General features: G+C 60.7%; 1 protein-coding gene across 1 annotated transcript in view; it reads left to right on the plus strand.

The window, feature by feature from the left end:
* The first annotated feature begins 1047 nt into the window (after positions 1–1047).
* CARS1 (cysteinyl-tRNA synthetase 1) overlaps positions 1048–19817 on the plus strand; it is a 47793-nt gene continuing 29023 nt past the window's right edge. The window contains exons 1-8 of the mRNA XM_065881624.1: positions 1048–1072; positions 9141–9389; positions 12756–12764; positions 13345–13430; positions 14291–14379; positions 14849–14945; positions 15362–15460; positions 16313–16462. Of these exons, the coding sequence (XP_065737696.1) occupies positions 1048–1072; positions 9141–9389; positions 12756–12764; positions 13345–13430; positions 14291–14379; positions 14849–14945; positions 15362–15460; positions 16313–16462 (804 nt within the window). The remainder of the gene's footprint in view (positions 1073–9140; positions 9390–12755; positions 12765–13344; positions 13431–14290; positions 14380–14848; positions 14946–15361; positions 15461–16312; positions 16463–19817) is intronic.

Consider the following 19817-nt stretch of genomic DNA (forward strand, 5'->3'; position numbering starts at 1 on the left):
CCATACAGAGTGTGCGCTCCACCCTGCCCCCCTTTCTCACTCACCCCAAACATCATCAGTCCTTGGAAATGCTCACAAAACAGCTGCTTTCTTCCACCCAGCACCAAGTGTCTTCAACTTCAAGTTCATTATTAAAGGAAATGCCATAACCACCAGTCTCTCTCAGGACAGAAACGTGGGTGTCATCCCTGGCCCTCACCTCGCTCACCCGCCCCACCCCCATCCCAGCATCTGCTGCCCCTCACGGCTCTCCCAGATCTGCCTGCTCACCCTGCTGGTCCAGGGCACCGTCTCCTCTCCTACAGACTATCGATAAGGCTTCCTGTCAAGTCTTGCTTTCCTCCTGGCTTTTTCCCTAATCCACTCCACCGCCACACAGCAGCTGGAATGAGAGGTCTACAGCACAAATCCAGTCAAGCCTGCTGGGTCTCTGCCATTCTTGACTTTGCTTACAAGATGCTTCAAGAAGCGCCAGCCCTAGCCTTTGCCCCAAGCCCCATCTCTCGCCAGGGCTGCTCCAGCCTGCCCTGCGGTCAGGCTGAATTTCTCAGTGGCTTGCTCTCTGTTGGTGTCACTTGCAGGACAGTATCCTCTGCATGGAATGCACTTCCCACCCATTCCCAATACCCTCCTCTAAACCTCCTTCCAACTGGTCCTCCCTCCCCGGACCCTGGGAGACAATTTTTCCACGCAAGTGGGTGGGTGGGCGGATGGTTCAGGCGGTAATGCGAGCGATGGGGAGCGGCAGATGAAGCTTCGCCCTCCCGCCTCTCACCTCCTGCTGTGCGGCCCGGTTCCTAACAGGCCGCGGACCGCTACCGGTCTGCAACCCGGGAGCTGGGGACCCCTGCTCAAGGGCACTGGCCGCAGCGCAGTAGGAACTACAACTCCCAGCATGCCCCGGCCTGCGGCGTCTCGAGCCGCGGCGGTTGCCTAGCGACTGGGCGTGTCCCGGAAGGCGCGCCGCCTCCGGCGGGACTTCCGGGGCGGTGGTTGCGTCAGATTCTGGGAAGCTGTCGGCGCGGCCGCGAGTGGGGCATTCCAGCGATGGCAGGTTCTTCCGCGGAGCACGGTGAGTGCGCGCGGCGGGCGGGCCAGCGGGGGCGACCCCGGGCCGAGGGGCGGAGGGGCCACCGGGGATCTGAGGGGGCGCCAGGTCCCTGAGGGGCGGGTCTGAGGGCGCGCAGAGGGCGGGGCGCGACCCCCGGGCCCCCCCGGCAGGCCCCTCTCCTCCAACCTCGCGGGGACCCGGCTCCGGACCCGGAACTGCCGAGGCCACCCCGTCCCCAGCCCCGGTCCCCTCCTTGGGTCCTCCGGGTTCCATTGCGCCTTGACCCCAGGACGTGGCCCTGCGTTTCCCCCGCCGGTCCCTGGGCCGGACCTCGCCCCTCCTGTCCCCTGGACTTTGGGGGACAGGCACAGCCCTAGGGTTGTTTTCGTTTCCGCCCAGCCCGGGCAGCACCCGAGTTGGCACTTAGGAAAATGAGACCGAGGAAACAGGGTACGCGGACATACAGGAAAGGGCTTGGGGTTTTACGAAGGCTTTCATCTGCGGCTGCAGACAGTGGCCATTGGGACCTGCGTGGTCACAGCGTTATTGCCGCCTCCGAGGTTCCGTGAGCAGCGCTGGCTCTGCCCACCAGAGTCACTCGTGGCGCCAGCCGGTAGACACGCCGCCCACAGGCAGACTCCAGGGAGCGCTGGGCCCTTGCTCCCCTCCCTCGGGCAAGATTGTAGGTGCCAGACAGACCGGAGGTTGTCCCTGGATTCCCGAGTCTGGAGCAGACTTTCTTCAGGAAGAACTCTCAGTGTGTAGTATTTATTCGCCGGGCTGCCGGGTTTAGGCTGTGCAGGCTTCCTGGAGCCCTGTGATCCCTCTTGCTCCTGGGGTTCCAGGCGGGGAGCTCTGACCACCTGGGTAACCCAGTGACGTGGGAGGCCCCTGATGACAGGGCTGCTGTGGTACCCACCTTCCGGGCGCCCCGCATTCCACACGACAGGTGTGCCTGGATTCCAGCACCATCTCTACCCACCTGGAGCCTCGGCCCTCGGCCCTCAGAAGTGCACCCGGACTCCTGTAACATAGCAGCGTGGTTGACACCCCAGTCTTCTGAGCGAGCCGGGCTGGGGGCCCACCTCTGCCCCTTCCTCACGTGCAGCAGGGTAACACGTCCCCGCTCGGAGGATGTAGTGGGCATTAAAGGGGCTGGTAGAGGTTAAGGGTTTAGAAGAACACTTGGCGTGAAACGGGCGCTGTGCCCGGGTTGAGAGCCCAAGCTTGTTTCTTTTCTCTCTTCCTTCCTTCCTTCTTTCCTTCTTCATTTGTGAACACAACTGACGTATTCGGTTTTGGGGTTTTGGTTTTTTCAATTGCTTCGGAACTTGAGGTTTTCAGAGCCTTGGTAAGAATTGGCCTGTTTCTGGAGATTGATACCAGAGTTCTAGATATTCTTGCTTCCCGGGTTCTGAATGCTTTTCATTCTCAAGGTTGGATTTTTTCGAAAGTGACCATCTTTCCGGACTTTTTAAGGAGACCCTCGTCTAGAATATTCTTCCCATTTCTGGTCATCTTCCTTAAGTTGGCTCAGAATGTCCATTTGGTTCCCTGCCACTGGGGTTAAAGCTTTTCCTTTGTAGCTTGAACGTGCAGCCTGTTCCAGGGCCCAGTGTTTTTAGAAAGACGAGTCTCATCCCTGAGGACCCCGGGGTGGATGGAGCGCGTGTCAGAGGCCTTGCCCTGCAGATCGGGCCACTTTGGTGGCTGTGTGTTAGGTCAGGTTTGCAGTTTAATTTTTTATACAGTGTAATTCAAAGGTTCTTCGTAATAATACAGCTAGCTTTTTTTCTTAGCGTGAGTCTGTGCTAAATATATCTGCAGGGGGCCTGTAATCCTCAAGAGCAAGGCTTTGTGGTCGATACTGCCCTTATCTTCCTGTGCAGGCAAGAGTCCTGAGGTTCAGAGAAGTTAAGTGATTTGTCCAAGGTCACACAGCTAGCCAGGGCCTGTGTGACTGCAGCAGGGACGTTGACTACTCTGCCTTGCTGCCTCTGATGACACCATTCAGATGAACAGCAAGCGCCCCAATTCCAGAGCGCGTCAAGGCAGACAAGAGGAGGGAGCTGATACACTTTCCTGTGTTTCCCAGAGAAGAAATGAAATGTACATATTTATAGACTACAGACATCTGCTCATCCCTGAACCCACAGTCTCCTGGTATTTACACCTTGGGAGTTGTGAGAGAGAGCGCCCTCGGGGGGAGATTAAACCGTTCCCAGTGTCCACACTGCTGTCCCCGGGCAGTGGTGCCGTCTGATCACCTGTGTGTCCTCAGGGCATCAGGTCGTGGTGCTTCTCGTGACCTAAAAATCCCACGTGAAAGACTCACATCTGCTGTTTCTGTGGGAAATTGCCCCTGAGCGGTTGAAAATAATTTCCTTAAATAGATCTGTCACTTTATTTATTCAGTAGATGTGCTTCCGGCACCGGCTCTGCCGGACGCTGCTGGCCGTGGAGATGCAGCATGCCTGGAGGAGCGTCTCGGCCTTCCTGGGCCTTCCGTCCAGCGGGGTGGGGTGGCCGGAGCCCAGAAGCCCGATGCCTCCCCAGGTTGCATGGGCCATTCCTCTCTTGGTCGCTCCCCAGTGCGTGTGCTGCCGGGTGGCCTGAGTCTACGCAGGTGGTTCAGGGCCCAGGCCCCTTCCCTCTAAGGCTCCACAGTCTGCCAGAAACTTGGCCGGCTCCTTCTCTGCCAGCTGCCCCGTGGGCAGGGCGGAGTGCAGGGAATCACGCCGGAGACAGGGTCGGTCCGGACGCTGCTGTGGGCATTTAGCCTACTGGCCAAGCCCAGCCCCGGAGCCCCGAGACAGAGAGCCTGGGTCTGGGGAGCCCCCTGTGCTCTGCTCCTGAGGGAGGGCCTGGCTGCAGGGCCGGTAGGGAGCCTCCCGAGAGAGGCTGGAAGCTGATCCTAGAGAAAAAAGGGGAGCGGGAGTCCTGGCAGAGAGCACCTCGTGCACTAAGACCAGAGGGCCAGCAGCACTGCTTTCCGGCAAGTTCCTGAGGCCAGAGTGGGGAGGGGGGCTGGAGGTGGGCCACAGGACCAGGTCTGCAAGGGCCTTGCGGAATTTGGGTCTTGTCTTTGCATTCTGGCAGGATATCTGCCCCCTCCCCAGCGTGTACCAAGGCAGGTAGAGCAGGAAGAACCCAAGACGCTGGTAACCGGTGGCCTGGGCCCGTGGCGGTGGTGGGTGTGAGACGTGGACAGTCTGGGGAGGACCGGGGCAGGTGCTGGGTTTGCCGTGGGATGAAAGAAACAGCCACCCAGCTTCAGACCCAGTGGGGAAGGTGGCTGTACCGTTCTCGGACTTGTCCCCAGTTGGAGGGCGAGACACGATGCTTGGGAGCACCCTGTGGACAAGTGACTGCTGGGCCTCCAGGGCTGGTGCTCAGGACAGAAGGGGGCGCTAGAGAGGGCCTGTGGGAGGAGGTCCTGGGTGCCGGGAGTGGGTGGCATTGCCACCAGGTGGGTGCACCTCTCTCCTTTATGAGATTCGTGTGAGGAGGGGATCGATTCGTTCGAGAAGGCTTTTCCAGTCCCCGTTCTGAGAGCCACCTGGGCAGGCTGGGAAGCCCCACAGGAAAGAAAAGTGGGCCTGAAGAGGGACCCAGGGGGAGGGGCCGCTGCAGAGGCGGGCCAGGGAAGCTGGAGGAGCCTTTGCAGAAAGGACCTGACCCACAGGGCCGGGTGCCGCCGGGGCCTCGCAAGGTGTGGACCCGAGAGGCCTTCAGCAAGTGCGGGAGGGGTGCAGACCCCCGCTGCGCTGGGCCTGGGAGCTCAGGAGGAAGGCAGACCTGCGGTGAAGGGGCCTGCGCTTCAGCAAGCCGCCTGGGGGCTCTTGGCAGCTGAGCTCTGCACCCGCCCCACCCAGGTTCCGATTCCAAAGGTCTCAGGTGGGCCTGGAACGGGTGCTTCCAGGAGCTGGCCCTGCTGCCACTGCGCTGGAGCCTCGCTGAGTGGGAGCCTGACTGGAGCAGAGGAGGGGGTGGGAGAAAGCAGGCCGCGGGCTGTTGTCCAGCACGTGTGAATGCTGATGGGAGGGGCCAGGGGAGGTGACGGCTTGGTGTGAATTCGGTTCCTTAGCTGGTTCTTGTGTTCGTGCGAGTTCAGTAAGCGTTTTCTAAACCGTGAAGACCACGGTCCACGTTTAGGGCCTTCCCACAGTCAGAAGGTGTGTGTCCTGCGATGCATTTCTGGATGGACCTGCGGTGGACCTGGCGGTGGGTGTGGCGCGTGCGTGGGGCTCCCTGGGGAGGGCCAGCGTGGCCAGTGGGCGCCCTGCTCGGGAACCATGTCCTCTCATCTTGGCATCACGGGCTGATAGCCAGACCGCAGTCTGGCCCAAACCCAGGGCCACTTGAAAGCTGACCAGTTTTTAAATTTGTTTCCTCAAGTTACGCTTAGCTACAGCTGCCACGGTGACCCCGTGACTGTCCCCCTCTGCCCTGCGGGCTCCCTGCTCCAGATGGGGCTTCTTAAATGCGTGTGTGATCCCTGGGTAAACTCCTCCAGGGCAATTGCAATGGTAGTAATACAGGAGCGATTAAAATAGTAGTAATGGCAACTGCTGGGCGCTGGCTGTGTGCCCGGCAGTATTTCAGACAGTTTACAAGTGTAATTTCTCTAACGCTCACCAGCTTTGCCAGGCGTGTGTTGTGTGAGCCTGATTTACCCTCGAGAGGAGCCCGCCGGGTGAGGGAGGGAGGGGTGCAGACCCCGCTGAGCCCTTGTCCCCTGAGCTGCTTCATTAGTGCTTTAAAGCCATCGTGTTGGTAGAATGTTTGACATGTTTTTCTCATTGTGAAAATAACGTATGCTTATCGTAGAAAATGTGCGCAGTGCAGAGAAAAGAGGGAAATAAAATGCCCTGTGCGCGTACTCCTCCAGGGTAGCCAACGTCAGGGTCTCTGTTCCTGGAGTAGTTCCGGAGTGAGGGAAGTCTGTCCGGTGCTGTCCTGGGGGTAAAGGGGCAGGGGGAGCTGGGGGACCACGCAGCTTCTCAGAGAGGGGCTGTCACCTCTGCTTCCTTCCCCTCCCTCCTGTGTCCTGGCATAGATGGCTGCACCAGAGGGATGCTCGGAGACGGGGAGAGGGAGCTTGGAGGGTCGGTGTCGGGTGACCAGCTGCCGAAGGATGGCCTGGCCCACTCCGGGATGCGTCCCCCCCGCCGCCACCGCCCCGGCTCTGTCCACCCTCTGGCAGGTCCTCTGACTTAGCTTTCGTGAACTGAACTTTCTCCATCACGAGAAAGGAGCATGCTTCCCGACTCCTGACAGGCTGGCAGGGCTGCCGGGGAACCGTGCCAGGTGCAGTGAAGTTCCCTGGAAGGAAGACTCCGTGCCAAGGAATTTATGTGGAGTTAGGTTTCCCGGTGCCCAGGACCGCCCTGGCAGGTGCTGTTCCCTTCTCCCTGGGTGGGAGAGAGCTGTCCTGTCAGAGAGGGGTGGGGGGCACAGACCCGCCTGGCCTTCCTTCACTGTCTCAGAGGGGATCTGAGCCCTCAGGCTGGGTCCTTAGAGCCAGCCACCTGCCCCCGGGAAGGAAGGCGAGCTGGCTGGCGCTGCTCCAGGGCCCTCGTGGGTTCCCCAGGGTTCCCACTGGCACCTTGGGCGGGAGGGGCCGCCTCTGTGTCTCTCTTTGCTCCCTCCGACACTTCCAAGAACTGGAGTGGAAAGTAGCTGCTTCTCCTGGTAGGTCAGGTGTGGAACAAAAGCAGCGCCCCCTGTAGGTGAGCGCCCTCGGGCAGCAGGACTCCAGCTCAGCCCGCCACAGGTTAGAAGCCTTCTTAGACTCAGCCGGGTCCCCACCCTGGTTCCTGGGTACCGGGTGCTTCCCGGGAGAGGGCTTACGAGGCCCTGGAGTGACAGGTGATGCCGGCCTCCCGCGGGCAGGCCTGCACTGCGAGGTACATCTGCCGCCCATCCGTTCGTTCAGCAAATTCACCGAGTGTGTTCAGAACGTTCCAGGCTTGGTTCTAGAGGCTGAGCATGTGCTGAGTGAGTGAATCGGATAAAATCCCGGGGGGTGAGGCAGACAATAAAGGAAGGAAAGCAGGGAAGTGTGTGTGTTAGAAATAAGCGCTATGGAGAGATAAAGCAGGAAGGGGTCGGGGCCCCGGGGGGCGGGGGGTCACTTGGAACAGTGCCCGGGAGGACCCAACGGAAAAGGGGACACCCGTGGAGCCCCGAGGAAGGGAGGGAGGCTGGCTGTGTCTGGGGGAGGCTTCCAGGCAGGCAGAGCAGGGGGCATGAGGGGCGGGGGCGGGAGCTGAGGTCAGAAGGGTGTGGTGGCCCTCCTGGCCGGCGCGAGGACCACTCTTGGTGGGACGGGGGCTCTAGAGAAGGAGCGTGGGCCACTCTGGCCACGGTGCCCTGCGAAGCCCGGATACCAGCAGGGGCGCCTGCATCCCAGGGTCCAGGCGAGAGAAGGGCTGGACCTGCCATGGCAGTTGGGGTGAGAGGGCTGGGTTCCGGGTACGTTTAAAGGTGGAGGCCTGCAGTATCCAAGGGCATGGCGCTGGGTGATCTGAGGGTATCCTGTAACAGGCAGAAGGGTATTCCTAGCCGTGCGCCTCAGGGCCACCCTGGGCTGGCGCCCCCGCGGTGCGGTGGGCAGGCAAGCATGCCGGTCTTCCTGGAAAGCCTGGGCTTGAGAGCCCAGGGAAGACGTTTCCCTGGTGCCCATGCTTGTCCTGGGGATGAAGAGGTCGGGGTTCAGGAGGTCCCCGAGAAGCCAGCCTCCGGGAGGCTGGGCCCTGGATGGTCGTAGCCCCTCCCTGGGCACCTGAGGACGTCCGGAGATGCTGCCGGCTTTGGTCCTTCTGTTGGCTCCTTCCGTCTCACCCCCGTGCCCAGGAAGGCAGCTCCGGGTAGGCCCTGACGGAAGGGTTTCCCGCGGTGGAGACGGTGCAGGAGGGTCTCGTGTGCACAGCTGCTTCCCCACACGTGTGCTCTGCTGTCTGTTTGCAGGCGTCCTGTGGGCTTGGTCGGGGCGAAGTTCCTGTTTCTGTGCCAGGCCTGGCCGGTGTCGGCCCATATCTCCTCCCGGCTCGGAGCCGTCCCGCTCTGGGTCCAGCACGGTGACCCAGGGATCTCGTGGTGTCCGGCAGCTGGCTGCGAAGGGCTGCGGTGTCAGGGTGTCTGCCCCGTTCCCAGGGAGAATGAGAAACCGGGCTTGTGCTCTCCCACTCGGAGCCGACTCCGGGGCTCAGGGTGTGTCTGTGTGGAAGGGAACAGGCGCTGGGCCCTGTTCACACTCGTGGACTAGGGGACCAGGCTCCCTCCCGCAGCTTCAGGGACTGGTCTGCGCCCCTCCCCCCGATCTCCTGCTGTGCCCCCCCCAGCCAGCAGGTGATGAACGCATCCGCAGGGTAGTTGGAGCAGTGATCGGGGACGTAGGGAGGAGGTGAGGGTCTCGGGGCAGCAGGGGGGGAGGAGGGGCTCAGTGGAGTCAGTGCCGTCGGCGGCTGTGCCTGCTGCCTGGTCCTCGCTCGGGCTGGACTTCTGTCCTCCCATATCCTTCCTGAGGATTCCAAGGCAGAGGAGTGGCCTCAGGTCCCTGAAGGGGGGCAGGCTTGTGCCAGGTGCTGGCTGGACGGTTGGCCCCCTCTGGCAGGCATTTCCGGGGGCGGGGCCGTGGTCCTCCCAGGAGCTGGGCCTTGGCTGCTAGAAGCCTCACCGGTGCCGGGTTTGGAGAGCTCTGCAGTTCTTACGCGCCACCCATCGCCCACCCAGGGACTGGTCAGCACCAGCCCTCCCAGCACCCAGTGCACAAAAGGGTGTGTGCGTGTGTGTTTCTCTTTAATTGAGGTGAAAATCACCAGCGATGAAACTCTCCATTTTAAAGCGCACAGTTCCGTGCATTTAGAGCACTCACGGTGTTGTGCGACCACCCCCCCCTTCTAGTTCCAAAACAGTTTCGTCCCCAGATGGGAACCCACTGGCAGTCACTCCCCACTCCGTCCCCCAGCCCTGGGCACCCGCCCGTTCTGGACATTTCCCAGCCAGAAGGGTGACCCTGGGACCCCATTCTCTGGACTCACCCGGGCCTCCAGCCCCACTGACGCGTGTGCCTCTGTCTTTGCAGCTCCCGACTACAGGTCCGTCCTGAGCATTAGTGACGAGGCAGCCAGGGTGCGGGCCCTGAACAAGCACCTGAGCACGCGTAGCTATGTCCAGGGCTTCTCCCTGTCCCAGGCGGACGTGGACGCGTTCAGGCAGCTCTCAGGCCCTCCTGCCGACGCGCAGCTCTTCCACGTGGCTCGGTGGTTCAGGCACGTGGCCGCGATCCTGGGCAGCCCCCGCGCCCCAGCCCCGCCCTGTGGGCTCCAAGCAAGTGAGTAGCAGAGCGGCTCCCCGGCCGTGAAAACCTCCCCTCGAAGTTCTGTTCACACTCGTGGGCTAGGGGAGCCCACGAGTGTGACCTCCCTCTGAGGTCAGGGCCCTGAGGGTGCGAGGCGCCCACGGGGGAGCCCGCGGGGCTGGCGCTTGTCCCCGCACTCAAGCAAGCAGACTGGGGGGCCTGCTGGCGCCCCCCGAGGGGAGATGAGGACAAAACGCCGCGAGGTCAGCCCCCAAGGATCACGACCCCGGCGGCTGCTGTAGCAGAGCCTCTGGGAGGGGGGAAGGCCTGTGCCCCTCTCAGGGCCGGCCTTGGCCGTCAGCTCACTCCCGACCTGGCTCGGATTTGATTGGCTTCTTTTCCTTTATTCTTTCCCTAAGATTGCAGGGTGTGTGTCCACCAGATTTAGAATTATTGGATCTTAAGGAGGTATTCATGGGCATGAACTCTTTGGAGACCAGAGAGAAGGCGTTTCTGGGCTTTGAGATAAGACCAGTCTTGCAGCTCTGGCCCCCACCTGTCGGTGTGATGTGTCTGGACCCCGTCATTTCGGGGGCGATTCTGGAAAGTCTCTGGGGCGCGTGGTTCCTGGGTGGTCTCTCTCCTCCGGTGAATCGAGGTGCTTCTCCCATGATCGCCGGTGCCCTCAAGCGGCTCGGCCTCCCCGGGGGGGCTTGGAGCATGCGCCCGAGCTGCGAGAGGGGTCCAGTGCCGTCTGAGTCGTCCCTGCTGGGCTGGGCAGCCCGCGGGGGCCTTTTCCGGATCCCTTCGGCTGGGACATTTGGACCGTCCCCAGCTCCTGCACCGCTGCCTGGCCTCTGCTGGGTCCCCCTCTGTAACGGGGCAGAGGTGGGATGTCGTCTCTCCAAGCGTGGGGTGTGTTTTGGTTTTCTCGGTGATCCTGCAGCAGACACCCCTTCCCCGGCGTAGGTGGGAGCCTTGCTGTGTAGACCGTCTCCTCCCCGTGCCTCCAGGCGGTGACCCAGGGGTGTCTGTGGTGGCAGGTGCTTCTCTCCCAGGGCTCAGTTGTCAGCTTGTCCCCCAGGTCCCCCCTCCCAAGGCACGGCCTCCGGGGGTGGAAGTCAGGGTGGGTCGGGGGCACGGCCTGTCTGGTGTTGCGTCCGGGGAACTTGTGGGGAGAGTGATGCAGACACACGTGAGGGAAAGGCGGGCCTCTGCCCTGCCAGTCGGGGGGCCTGCAGGTTCACCAGGGCGGTGAGGGAGGCACCTGGACAGCGCCAACAGGACTATTCACCTCCTTCCATTTCCAAGTCCCCCGTCACCAATGCCTCCCGGGGGCCGGCAGGGACCCTGAGTGGCCGGGGACGGCGGGTGGGCTGGTGCCCAGAACCCTCAGAGCCGGTGTCCTAGGCCGCGTCCCGGATGCCAGTGGCCGAGCGTCCGCCTCCCCGCATTGCTGGCCCGTCTCAGACATCTCTGCAGCCTGTCCTGGGTGGGAGTGCCCCCTCTCCCAGCCCCTCGATCCCCAGTGCCCCGCCGGCCTTCCCTCCATGTCCCACTCCTGCTCGAGACCTCCAGCTGGACATCTCAGCACCGACATGCCCACAACTGGCTTGTCACCGTCCTCTGCGCTGGCCCAGCCTAGGTCCCTGTGCCTCTTGCCATGGCCACGGGCCTCAGCAGCCCCGGGGAGCCACTCAGACACAGGAGGTGGACCAGGGCTCTGCCTAAGCCCCTTCCCCACCTCTCTGTTCCTTCTCTCACCCCCTCCCCATCTTGTCGCCTCCTCTCTGCGGCCCCGGCAGGGAGGGTCCACTGTGCTCAGGGTTTCAGCCCTGCTGTGCTGCTCTGTGTCTGGAGCGCCCCTCGCCCAGAGCGGGGCTCAGTCCAGACGGCTCCTCCTCCCGGGGCGCCCTCTGCCACTGGGCCCCCCTCACCCCCCTACCCGCCCTCCTGGGAAGGATCTTCAGGGCCTGCCCTTCACTGAAGAAGGCGTGTTAAGTCCCCCGGAGCGTGGGTCTGTCTGCGGCTGGGTGGGGTCTTCAGGGATGTGAACCCCTCTGCTGCCCCTCCTCCGAGGCTGAGGTGCGCGCTGCGCCCAGGGGACCGGGGACCTGGCTGGTGCATCTCCCTCCATCTCCCCTCGGCACCCTCCCTGCCTAGAGCCTCGTTCTCAGGGCGTCCCTGAGTGGCACGTGCAGGTTACGTTGTCAAAGGTCAGGGGTTTGTTTCCCCACCGCAGCCACGTGCCTGGGGCAGAGCCAGGGCAGGACTGGGGGTGCTAGCGAGCAAAGGCACGCACGGTGTTTGGGACAAACCAGAGGAAGGGCAGACGCCTCAGGAGGTCCGTGTCAGGGTGGGGAAGGGACTCTGGTGAAGCTTCCTTCTTGTTAAACCGAGGTAGCGCCCCCCCGATTGTCCCCTTTGGCAGATGGGGATTGTGTGTGCCGGTTTCCTTGAACTGTCACCGGCTGTGTGGCTGTAGCCACGCTTTGGGGAGCAAGAAAACCCAGGTGTGACCCGGTGTCCTGGACAGTGTCCCGCCGGCCGGGCTCCCTGGCTGCACCCTCAGCTGTGTCCTGTCACTGCCGTCCTTTCGGATGAGCCTTCGGTCCCACGGGCCCCGAGCCCCCCACCCCGGCCCCTGGCTCAGGGCAAGCACAGTGGTCGTCAGGCTCACGTCAGTGTGTGGGCAGCTCTCGCCGGCGTCCCCTGTTGTCCCAGGTGGCAGCTCTGTCTTTGTGTCGGGAGCCGCAGCATCTAAGCAAGGGGAGGGGTTGATGGAGTCATAAAGGGGCAGGTGGGGCGTCATCAAATCGTTTGCTGCGTTTACGGTGAACCCTTACACCACGCCGGACCTCAGGAGGCATTCGAAGTGTCAGGGGGACTTGGGCTTGGCCACCTGAGAGTTCGCTGGCACTCCCTGGGGTCAGGAGCTGCTGGATAGCGCCGTCTGTCCCCTCCCCGTCTGCCTGTACACATGTACACACACACACACAGCCACCTCCCACCCCCTGCACCGTTCAGTTACGTGCATCCCTGGGTGCACGTGGCCAGGCCCAGGGCGGAGTGCTCCGTGACCCGCAGTAGGGAGCAGCAGGTCGCCTGGTGGCCACACTGGACGTGGACTCTGTGCCGGGAGGAGGGAGAATCGCTTTGCAGACACAGAGGCAGGGGGCGGGGTTGGGGGTGGTGCCGAGAGTGGGCACCTGTGCCCTCAGGTGTGCAGGCGGCGCCCTGGGGGTAGCTGGAAGGTCACCAGATGCCCAGGGCCTGTGAAGACTCAGCTTGGTGGCTCTTTCCGGCCCAGGCTCTTGGGGCGCAGGCTGTGTGAGGCCCGCCCTTCGCCCAGCGGGAGGCCTGTGCGCTTGAGCAGCAGGGGCGGGGGCGGGGCTGGAGGAGGAGGGGGTGGGGCTGCCGGGGGATGTGATCGGAGAGGCTCGGCTCCCTGAGCCCCTGCCCTCAGTGTGGGGAGGACCCGGAGCTGCTCCCAAAGGCCTCCGGGGCCGCCCGTGTGGAGCCGTGAGTGCCGGCATCAGCACCGTGTCCGGGAGCCTACATGTCGCCCGGGTGGGGGACAGGAACTGCGCGGGGAGCCGGCCACTGACCCGCAGCTGTTTCCGTCCTGACCTGGCTTCTGCGGCCGGAGGTGGCCCACGTCCTGTGAAGCCTCCACGGAGCCCATCCTCCTGAGGGGGTGGCCAGCTGCGTTGCGGTCCAGGCGTGCGGCCGGCCCGGGTGCAGGGCCCGCGCCTCCCGTGCGCCCTCAGGCTGGGTCGGGCGCCTCATGCTGGGAGCCGGCGGAGGGGAGGCTGGGTGTAATGGGCCTTCTCCCGCCCCGTGGGGTTGGGACTGTGGGATGCGCCGCCACTCAGACGTGAGCAGGCAGAGAGGGGGCACGAGCGCTGGACGCGGGTGATGCTCTCAGGGTCCACTTTCCCCTTGTTCCGCGGGTGACCCAGCTGTGCTCTCTCCCTGGCAGGCAGAGGCCGGCGCACGCAGCCCCCGTGGTCTCCTCCAGCCGGGTCCGAGCCGTGCCAGCTCCGCCTGTACAACAGCCTGACCCGGAGGAAGGTAGGGGGGCCCTGGGGGCAGGGGCGGCAGCTCTTAGCTAGCGAGCGTCCTCTGTGTGGCCGGGGCAGGACTGTCCTCGGAAGCACACCCGGCACGCCTCAAGGGGCCTGCCCGTCGGCGCTCTGGCTCTGGCTGTGCTCGGGGCCAGGCCCGAGTGTAGATGCTCGTGGCTGCTCTGAGCCAGGCCAGGAGCCAGCGTGCTCTTGCAGGGGACCTGTGGTGGCAGCTGGTGTCCCAGTGCCAGCCAAGCAGGGCCTGTTGCTGTCGGGGGCCCAGCAGGTGTGGGGACGAGGGCAGGATCGGCCGGGGCCGCTCAGCAGGGCCAGTGTCTCCAGAGATTTTGAAAAGGACTCCGGCCGAGGGCTCATTGGATTGCCATCAGCAAGCACCCTGAGCAGATGGGATACGGGGTCCCCCTCATGGACTTAATTGGTGACAGCGGCCCCTGAACTGGTCTGAGACCATCGGGCCGTCGGCGGGAGGCCTCGCTCTCCAGGCCGGCTCCTCTGGGATTGCGGACCCCCGGGCATCTGTGAAAGGAAACATCCCCGCTCACGTCATTCCTGGGGGCAAAGGCAGGGCGGTCCCTGCGCTCAGCACGGGGCCTGGCTCGCAGCAGGTGCTTGATGAACGGAAGAGCAGCAAAAGCAGGAGCGTCCGTCTCCTTGACCCCCAGCTTGCGTCCCCGAGTGGGATCCCAGGGAGGAAGGGGCCTGCCCCCATCCCAGGTGACTGTGACTTTCCCGTAACACTAAGCAGTCCTCGTGGAGTGTGTATGAACCATTTGTCTCTGGCGGCTGTGGTCCTGCACGGTGCCTCCTGCATCCTTTGTGACGGTCATTCCTTCATTTCCAACCAAGGACGTGTTTGTACCTCAAGACGGGCGGAGGGTGACGTGGTACTGCTGCGGGCCCACCGTCTACGACGCCTCCCACATGGGGCACGCCAGGTAGGGCTGCACCTGGGCGCCGCTACAGGGACCCAAGCTCTGAGAGGAAGCCCAACGCCCAGCCTTTCCTCTTATTTTTAAGAAGAAAAATTTTCATTCCGTCAGTACTACATATTCACTGTAGAAAAACTAGAGAGACCAGATAACCAGAAAGAAAAAGCCCACAGCCCCGATGTTATTACTCTCCTGGACTCTGACCAGATACTTTCCTCCGTGTGCCTGGCAGTTCCTCCTCATCCGAGGCTCTGGAGGTGGGGGTGGGGGTCCCCGGTGCTGGGATCCCTGACACCCAGATCCGTGGCCAGTGTGCAGTGCCCCCCGCCCCGCAGTCACGAGCGGGGTGGGCATGAGAGTAGCGGCTTTGGGGGGAAATGCGGGGGATCTTTTTCCTTGTATGTGTTTTAACTGCAGAACCAAGGTGATGTGCGTGATGTGCTGTGTGGAAAGGTTTGTCTTTTTATTGTTCTAGGTCCTACATCTCCTTCGATATCTTGAGAAGAGTGCTGAGAGATTACTTCAAATTTGACGTCTTTTATTGCATGAACATCACAGACATTGATGATAAGGTAAAGGGAGTTTTCAAGGTTGAATTTTAAATACAGTGGACGGTACGAGGGAAGAAATGACTTTGGGTAAGTTAATAAAGTAACGTCGGCTTGAGTGCCCTCAGCCCAACACATGCTGTTTGAATCCCCTCTGGGACTTGTATCACGGTTTATGCAGACGATGATATCCTGTATTCAGCTGTTTGGATGCTGTTGGGAAACCTGGGGAAATGTTAATAACACCCGGTGCTCCAGGGAAGGCGCGTGCTATAGTGTCTGGCGCTGCGGGGAGGCCGGGCCTGGCTCAACATGTTCGGACAGTTCCGGCGTCGGAGGCGGGGCGGTGTGTGTGGGTGTGAGCTCAGGCACCGCCCGGCACTCTGCACAGGGACCCGGCAGGTGCCGAGCTGACCCCCATTTCCCTCCTCTGCTCCCAGATCATCAAGAGGGCCCGGCAGAACTACTTGTTTGAGCAGTACCGGGAGAAGCAGCCCCAGGCAGTGCAGCTCCTGGAGGACGTGCACGCTGCCCTGCAGGTGGGCCCCCGGCCGCTCCTGGGTCCCTGGGTCCCCACGTCCCCACGTCCCCGTCCCAAGCGCAGGGGCTGTCCTCGGCGCGCTTCATAAGGTGTAGGGTCATGACGTCTCGGTCACGGTGCTCCCCTGGCCCACGGGGAAAGCCGCCAGGACGGACGGACGTGGGTGGGGCGGGGGGGGGGCGGGGGTGACCGTTGCTGCCGCTTACGGGAGAACCTCAGAACCGGTCACGGCGATCTGCGCCGACTTGTGAATCTTCCACGTGGAGCTCACGAGCAAATGACACGCGTGTGACCAGGACGCAGAAGCTGTGCTAAGCTTCTCAAATGGATGGTGCTGGAAATTTCTGGAATTATTTGAAGAAATTAGTTCTTTCCAATTTAATATTTTTGTTTTGAGTAAACAGTATTACAACTGATGGTGTCAGACAGTGAGGTCAGGAAAAGGCATTTTCTTCTTTTCCATAATTGTCATCTTTAGTAATTGCAGTAACGATTGCTGTTGTGCTTTTCATGTTTTATCTCTGGAAGAAGAAAGTAGGAATGAAATTAGGGCTTAGCAATCCTCTAGGCGGACGAGGGGGGCCCACTGGGCGGTGGTGCCTTCGTGGTGGCAGGTGACACACCCGCGTGGCCCCGGGCACAGCCTTAGGGCGCTGCCACGCCCGGCTCGCTCAGACGAGGCAGCGCAGGACAGCCTGGGCCGCAGGTCAGGGTCCCTCTGGGGTGACACTCCACAGACACAGACCTCTGGGTCGCCACGGGCAGAACTGGCCTCGTGCGTGGAGTCACCTCTGGACTCGGGGTTCTGCTGAGCGGGCATAACAGCTGTGGCCTCTCCTCACGCTCGCAGCCGTTTTCAGCAAAGTTACGCGAGACCTCGGATCCCGACAAGAGGCAGATGCTGGAGCGCCTGGAGCGCGCGGTGAGGCTGGCGGCGGAGGCGCTGGAGGAGCCGGCGCGGCGCGGCCTGGCGGGGGAGGAGCTGGACGGCCGCGTGCAGGTGAGGCTGAGGTGGGTCCCGCCGGCCCCTCGCCTTTGCCCCACTGCCTTCAGGGAAACAGCAGGTGCTCTCGGGGCGGAGCGGGCTCCTCAAGGTGTTTCCCACACTCGCCGGGGGCTCTGTCCAGCGTTGGCACTGGCAGCACCTGGGGCAGGCGGAGCGAGAGATGCCGGTGGGCCTGAGCTCCGGGGCCGCGGGGACCCGCTGGGCTTGAGCCTTCCCCGCGGCGGCCTTCTGCCCCTGAGGGCGGGCTCCGGGTGCCCGGCCTTCCTCCGGTCCCGACGGCCCTTCTCCTCTGCGCCGGCGCCCCCTGCCGGCCGCTCGCAGAACCGCGGGAAGGATGCAGCCAGGGAGGCTGCGGCCGAGGGCGCGGACGTGTAAGGGGGTGGCCGCCTGCAGGGCCCCCCTCTTCTGGGGCCTCGCGGGGCAGGATGCTTGGTGTGCTTGTCCTGAGCTTCGTGAGGAGTCAGGCGCACGGGATCTTGGGGACGAGGGCTTTCCCGCGGGCGTGCTTCTGAGACGGGCCGCACGAGGTCCCGCCCTCCCTGCTGTGGACGCCTCGGGCCCAGCCGTTTATTTCTTCTCCTGAGAAGCTGGTTACGTTTCCGTGTTACCGGCAGTGATGCTGGGAATTCTCTTCCCAACGATTCCAGTGAGGCCCTTTTTGTTAAAATTGTGGTAAGGTATGCATAACATACAGTTACCACTTGAACCATTTTTAAGTACATGTGTTCACATGGTTGCGTAAACATCACCACCGTCCATCTCCAGAAGTTCTTTCGTCTTCCGAAACGGACGCTCTGTCCCCATGGAACGCCCACTCCCCTCCCCTCCCCCAGCCCGGGCCCCACCGTCTGCTTTCGGCCCCCATGAATCTGGCTCCTCCAGGGACCTCACACAAGTGGGATCACACAGTGTTTGTCCTTTTGTGACTGGCTTATTTCCCTCGGCAAACTGTCCTCGAGGTTCAGCCACGCTGTAGCCTGTGTCAGAACGTCCTCTCTTCTTAAGACTGCGTACTGTTCCGTGATGTGGGGGGACCACGTTTTGTGTGTCCTGTCATCCTTTGATGAACGTTTGCGTTGTCTCTTGTGACTCATGCTGCTATAAACATGGGTGTGCAAGTATCTGTTCGAGTCCCCGCTTTTAATTCTTCTGTGGGTATACCCCCAAAAGCAGGTTGTACGCCAGCTCAACTTTTAATATTCTGAGGCACTGCCGTGCTGTTTTCCATAGAGCACAGGGGTTCCAGTGTCTTCACATCCTTGTCGACCCCTGTGCTTTTCTGTTTTCCTGACTTTGCAGGACATTTGGTCCATGCCAAGAGGTCCTTGAAATTTGGTCCCATCCAAAACGTCCATGGTTATATCTGGTCCATGCCAAATGGTTTTAGATAGGACCACACTTCAGAGGCCTTTTGGTGTGGACCGAACGTCTGATGGACCAGATGTCTTACATGTAAATGTATCCTCCTGCTGACATGCTTCCAGTGTCCTGTTAATTTGCCTATACACCAGCACTTTGTGTTGCTGGATTCGTTCCTCTTTATCAACGGAACGTATACTGTAAAGTGGTAATTACTGTGGTTTGAATTTGCATTTCTCCAACCTCTCCTGAGACTGAGTATCTTTTCACGTGTTCACTTGCTGGCTGTAATTCTGCACATCCATCTTCTGCCCCGTTTTCCACTGGGCTGTTTGTCTTCTTCCTGGTTTGTAAGCATCCTTGGGTTTTCCCCAGACACTAATCCTTTCTCATTTAAATGTGTTGCAAGCACCTTCTCCTAATGTGTGGCTCTTCTTTTCACTTCCTTTTAATAACAGAGGGTCTTAGTTTTAATGTATTCAACTTTATCTGTTTTCCCTAAACTTGGCAGTTTTGTGTCTTAAGAAATCTTTCTTGCCCTGAAACGTGAATATATTCCCCAGTATTTTCTTCTGAGGATTTTAAAGTTGTACAGGTCACATTTAAGTCTTTGATCCCCCAGAATTAGTTTTTGTAAGTCATGTGAGTAGAGATCCTATCCCCTCTCCCCCGCACAGATATGGGAGGCCCCCCCTTTCCTCAGCCCCTTTCTGTCGTGTGTCGTGTCTCAGTTCTGTTCCATAGGTCAGGTTATCCACTCTGTGTGAGTCTCACCGCGTCTGTCACCAGTGCCTGGAGAGGTAGGAAGCCTCACCTTGTTTTTGTTCTCCAGGTACGGTTTTCTTTTTTTCTTTTTTAAAGATTTATTTATTTATTTATTTTTGGCTGCGTCGGGTCTTAGTTGCAGCACGCGGGATCTTTCGTTGCCGCATGTGGGCTTCTCTAGCTGTGGCATGCTGGTTTTCTCTCTCTAGTTGTGGCGCGCTGGCTCCCGGGTGTGTGGGCTCAGTAGTTGTGGCTCGCGGGCTTAGTTGCCCTGTGGCATGTGGGATCTTACTTCCCTGACCAGGGATTGAACCCACATGCCCTACATTGTAAGGCGGATTCTTTACCGCTGGACCGTCAGGGAAGTCCCACCAGGTATGTTTTGAATGCTCCTTGCTTGTCGAGTCCCATACAAGATACTGCTGGGGTTTTATTTATTTATTTATTTATTTATTTATTTATGGCTGCGATGGGTCCTCGTTGCTGTGCGTGGGCTTTCTCTAGTCGCGGCGAGAGGGGGCTGCTCTTCATCGCGGTGCACAGGCTTCTCATTGCGGTGGCTTGTCTTGTTGCGGAGCACGGGCTCTAGGCACGTGGGCTTTGTAGTTGTGGCACACGGGCAAAGTAGTTGTGGCTCGCGGGCTCTAGAGCGCAGGCTCAGTAGTTGTGGCGCACGGGCTTAGTTGCTCCGCGGCATGTGGGATCTTCCCGGACCGGGGCTCGAACCCGTGTCTCCTGCATTGGCAGGTGGATTCTCAACCGCTGGGCCACCAGCGAAGCCCTTCAATACTATATATTGATGGATCATTTCAGAGCTCCACCTTTAAATGTGTTGATCCTCTCTATTCTCTCTTTCTATTTCAAAAAAAATTTTTTAAAGAGTTTATTATTTTAGAGCAGTTTCAGGTTCACAGCAAAACAGGTTTTGTGTTTTGATAAATAAAGGTTTCCTGTGTACCCCCCACCCCACCCCCATACACACAGAGCCACGCCCACTGTCAGCATTCCCCCCCCCCCCCAGAGCCGTATGTTTGTTACAACTGGGGACACTACACTGACACGTTGTCATCACCCACACAACAGTTTACATTAGGGTTCTGTCTTGGTGTTGTACATTCTGTGGGTTTGGACAAACGTATAGTGATACGTATCTGCCCTTAGAGTCTTCCACACAGTAGTTTCCCTGCCCTAAAAATCCTCTGTGCTTCGCCTGTTCATCCCTCCT

Source organism: Phocoena phocoena, chromosome 8 (assembly GCF_963924675.1).
Source record: "Phocoena phocoena chromosome 8, mPhoPho1.1, whole genome shotgun sequence".
Classification (NCBI taxonomy): Eukaryota; Metazoa; Chordata; class Mammalia; order Artiodactyla; family Phocoenidae; genus Phocoena; species Phocoena phocoena.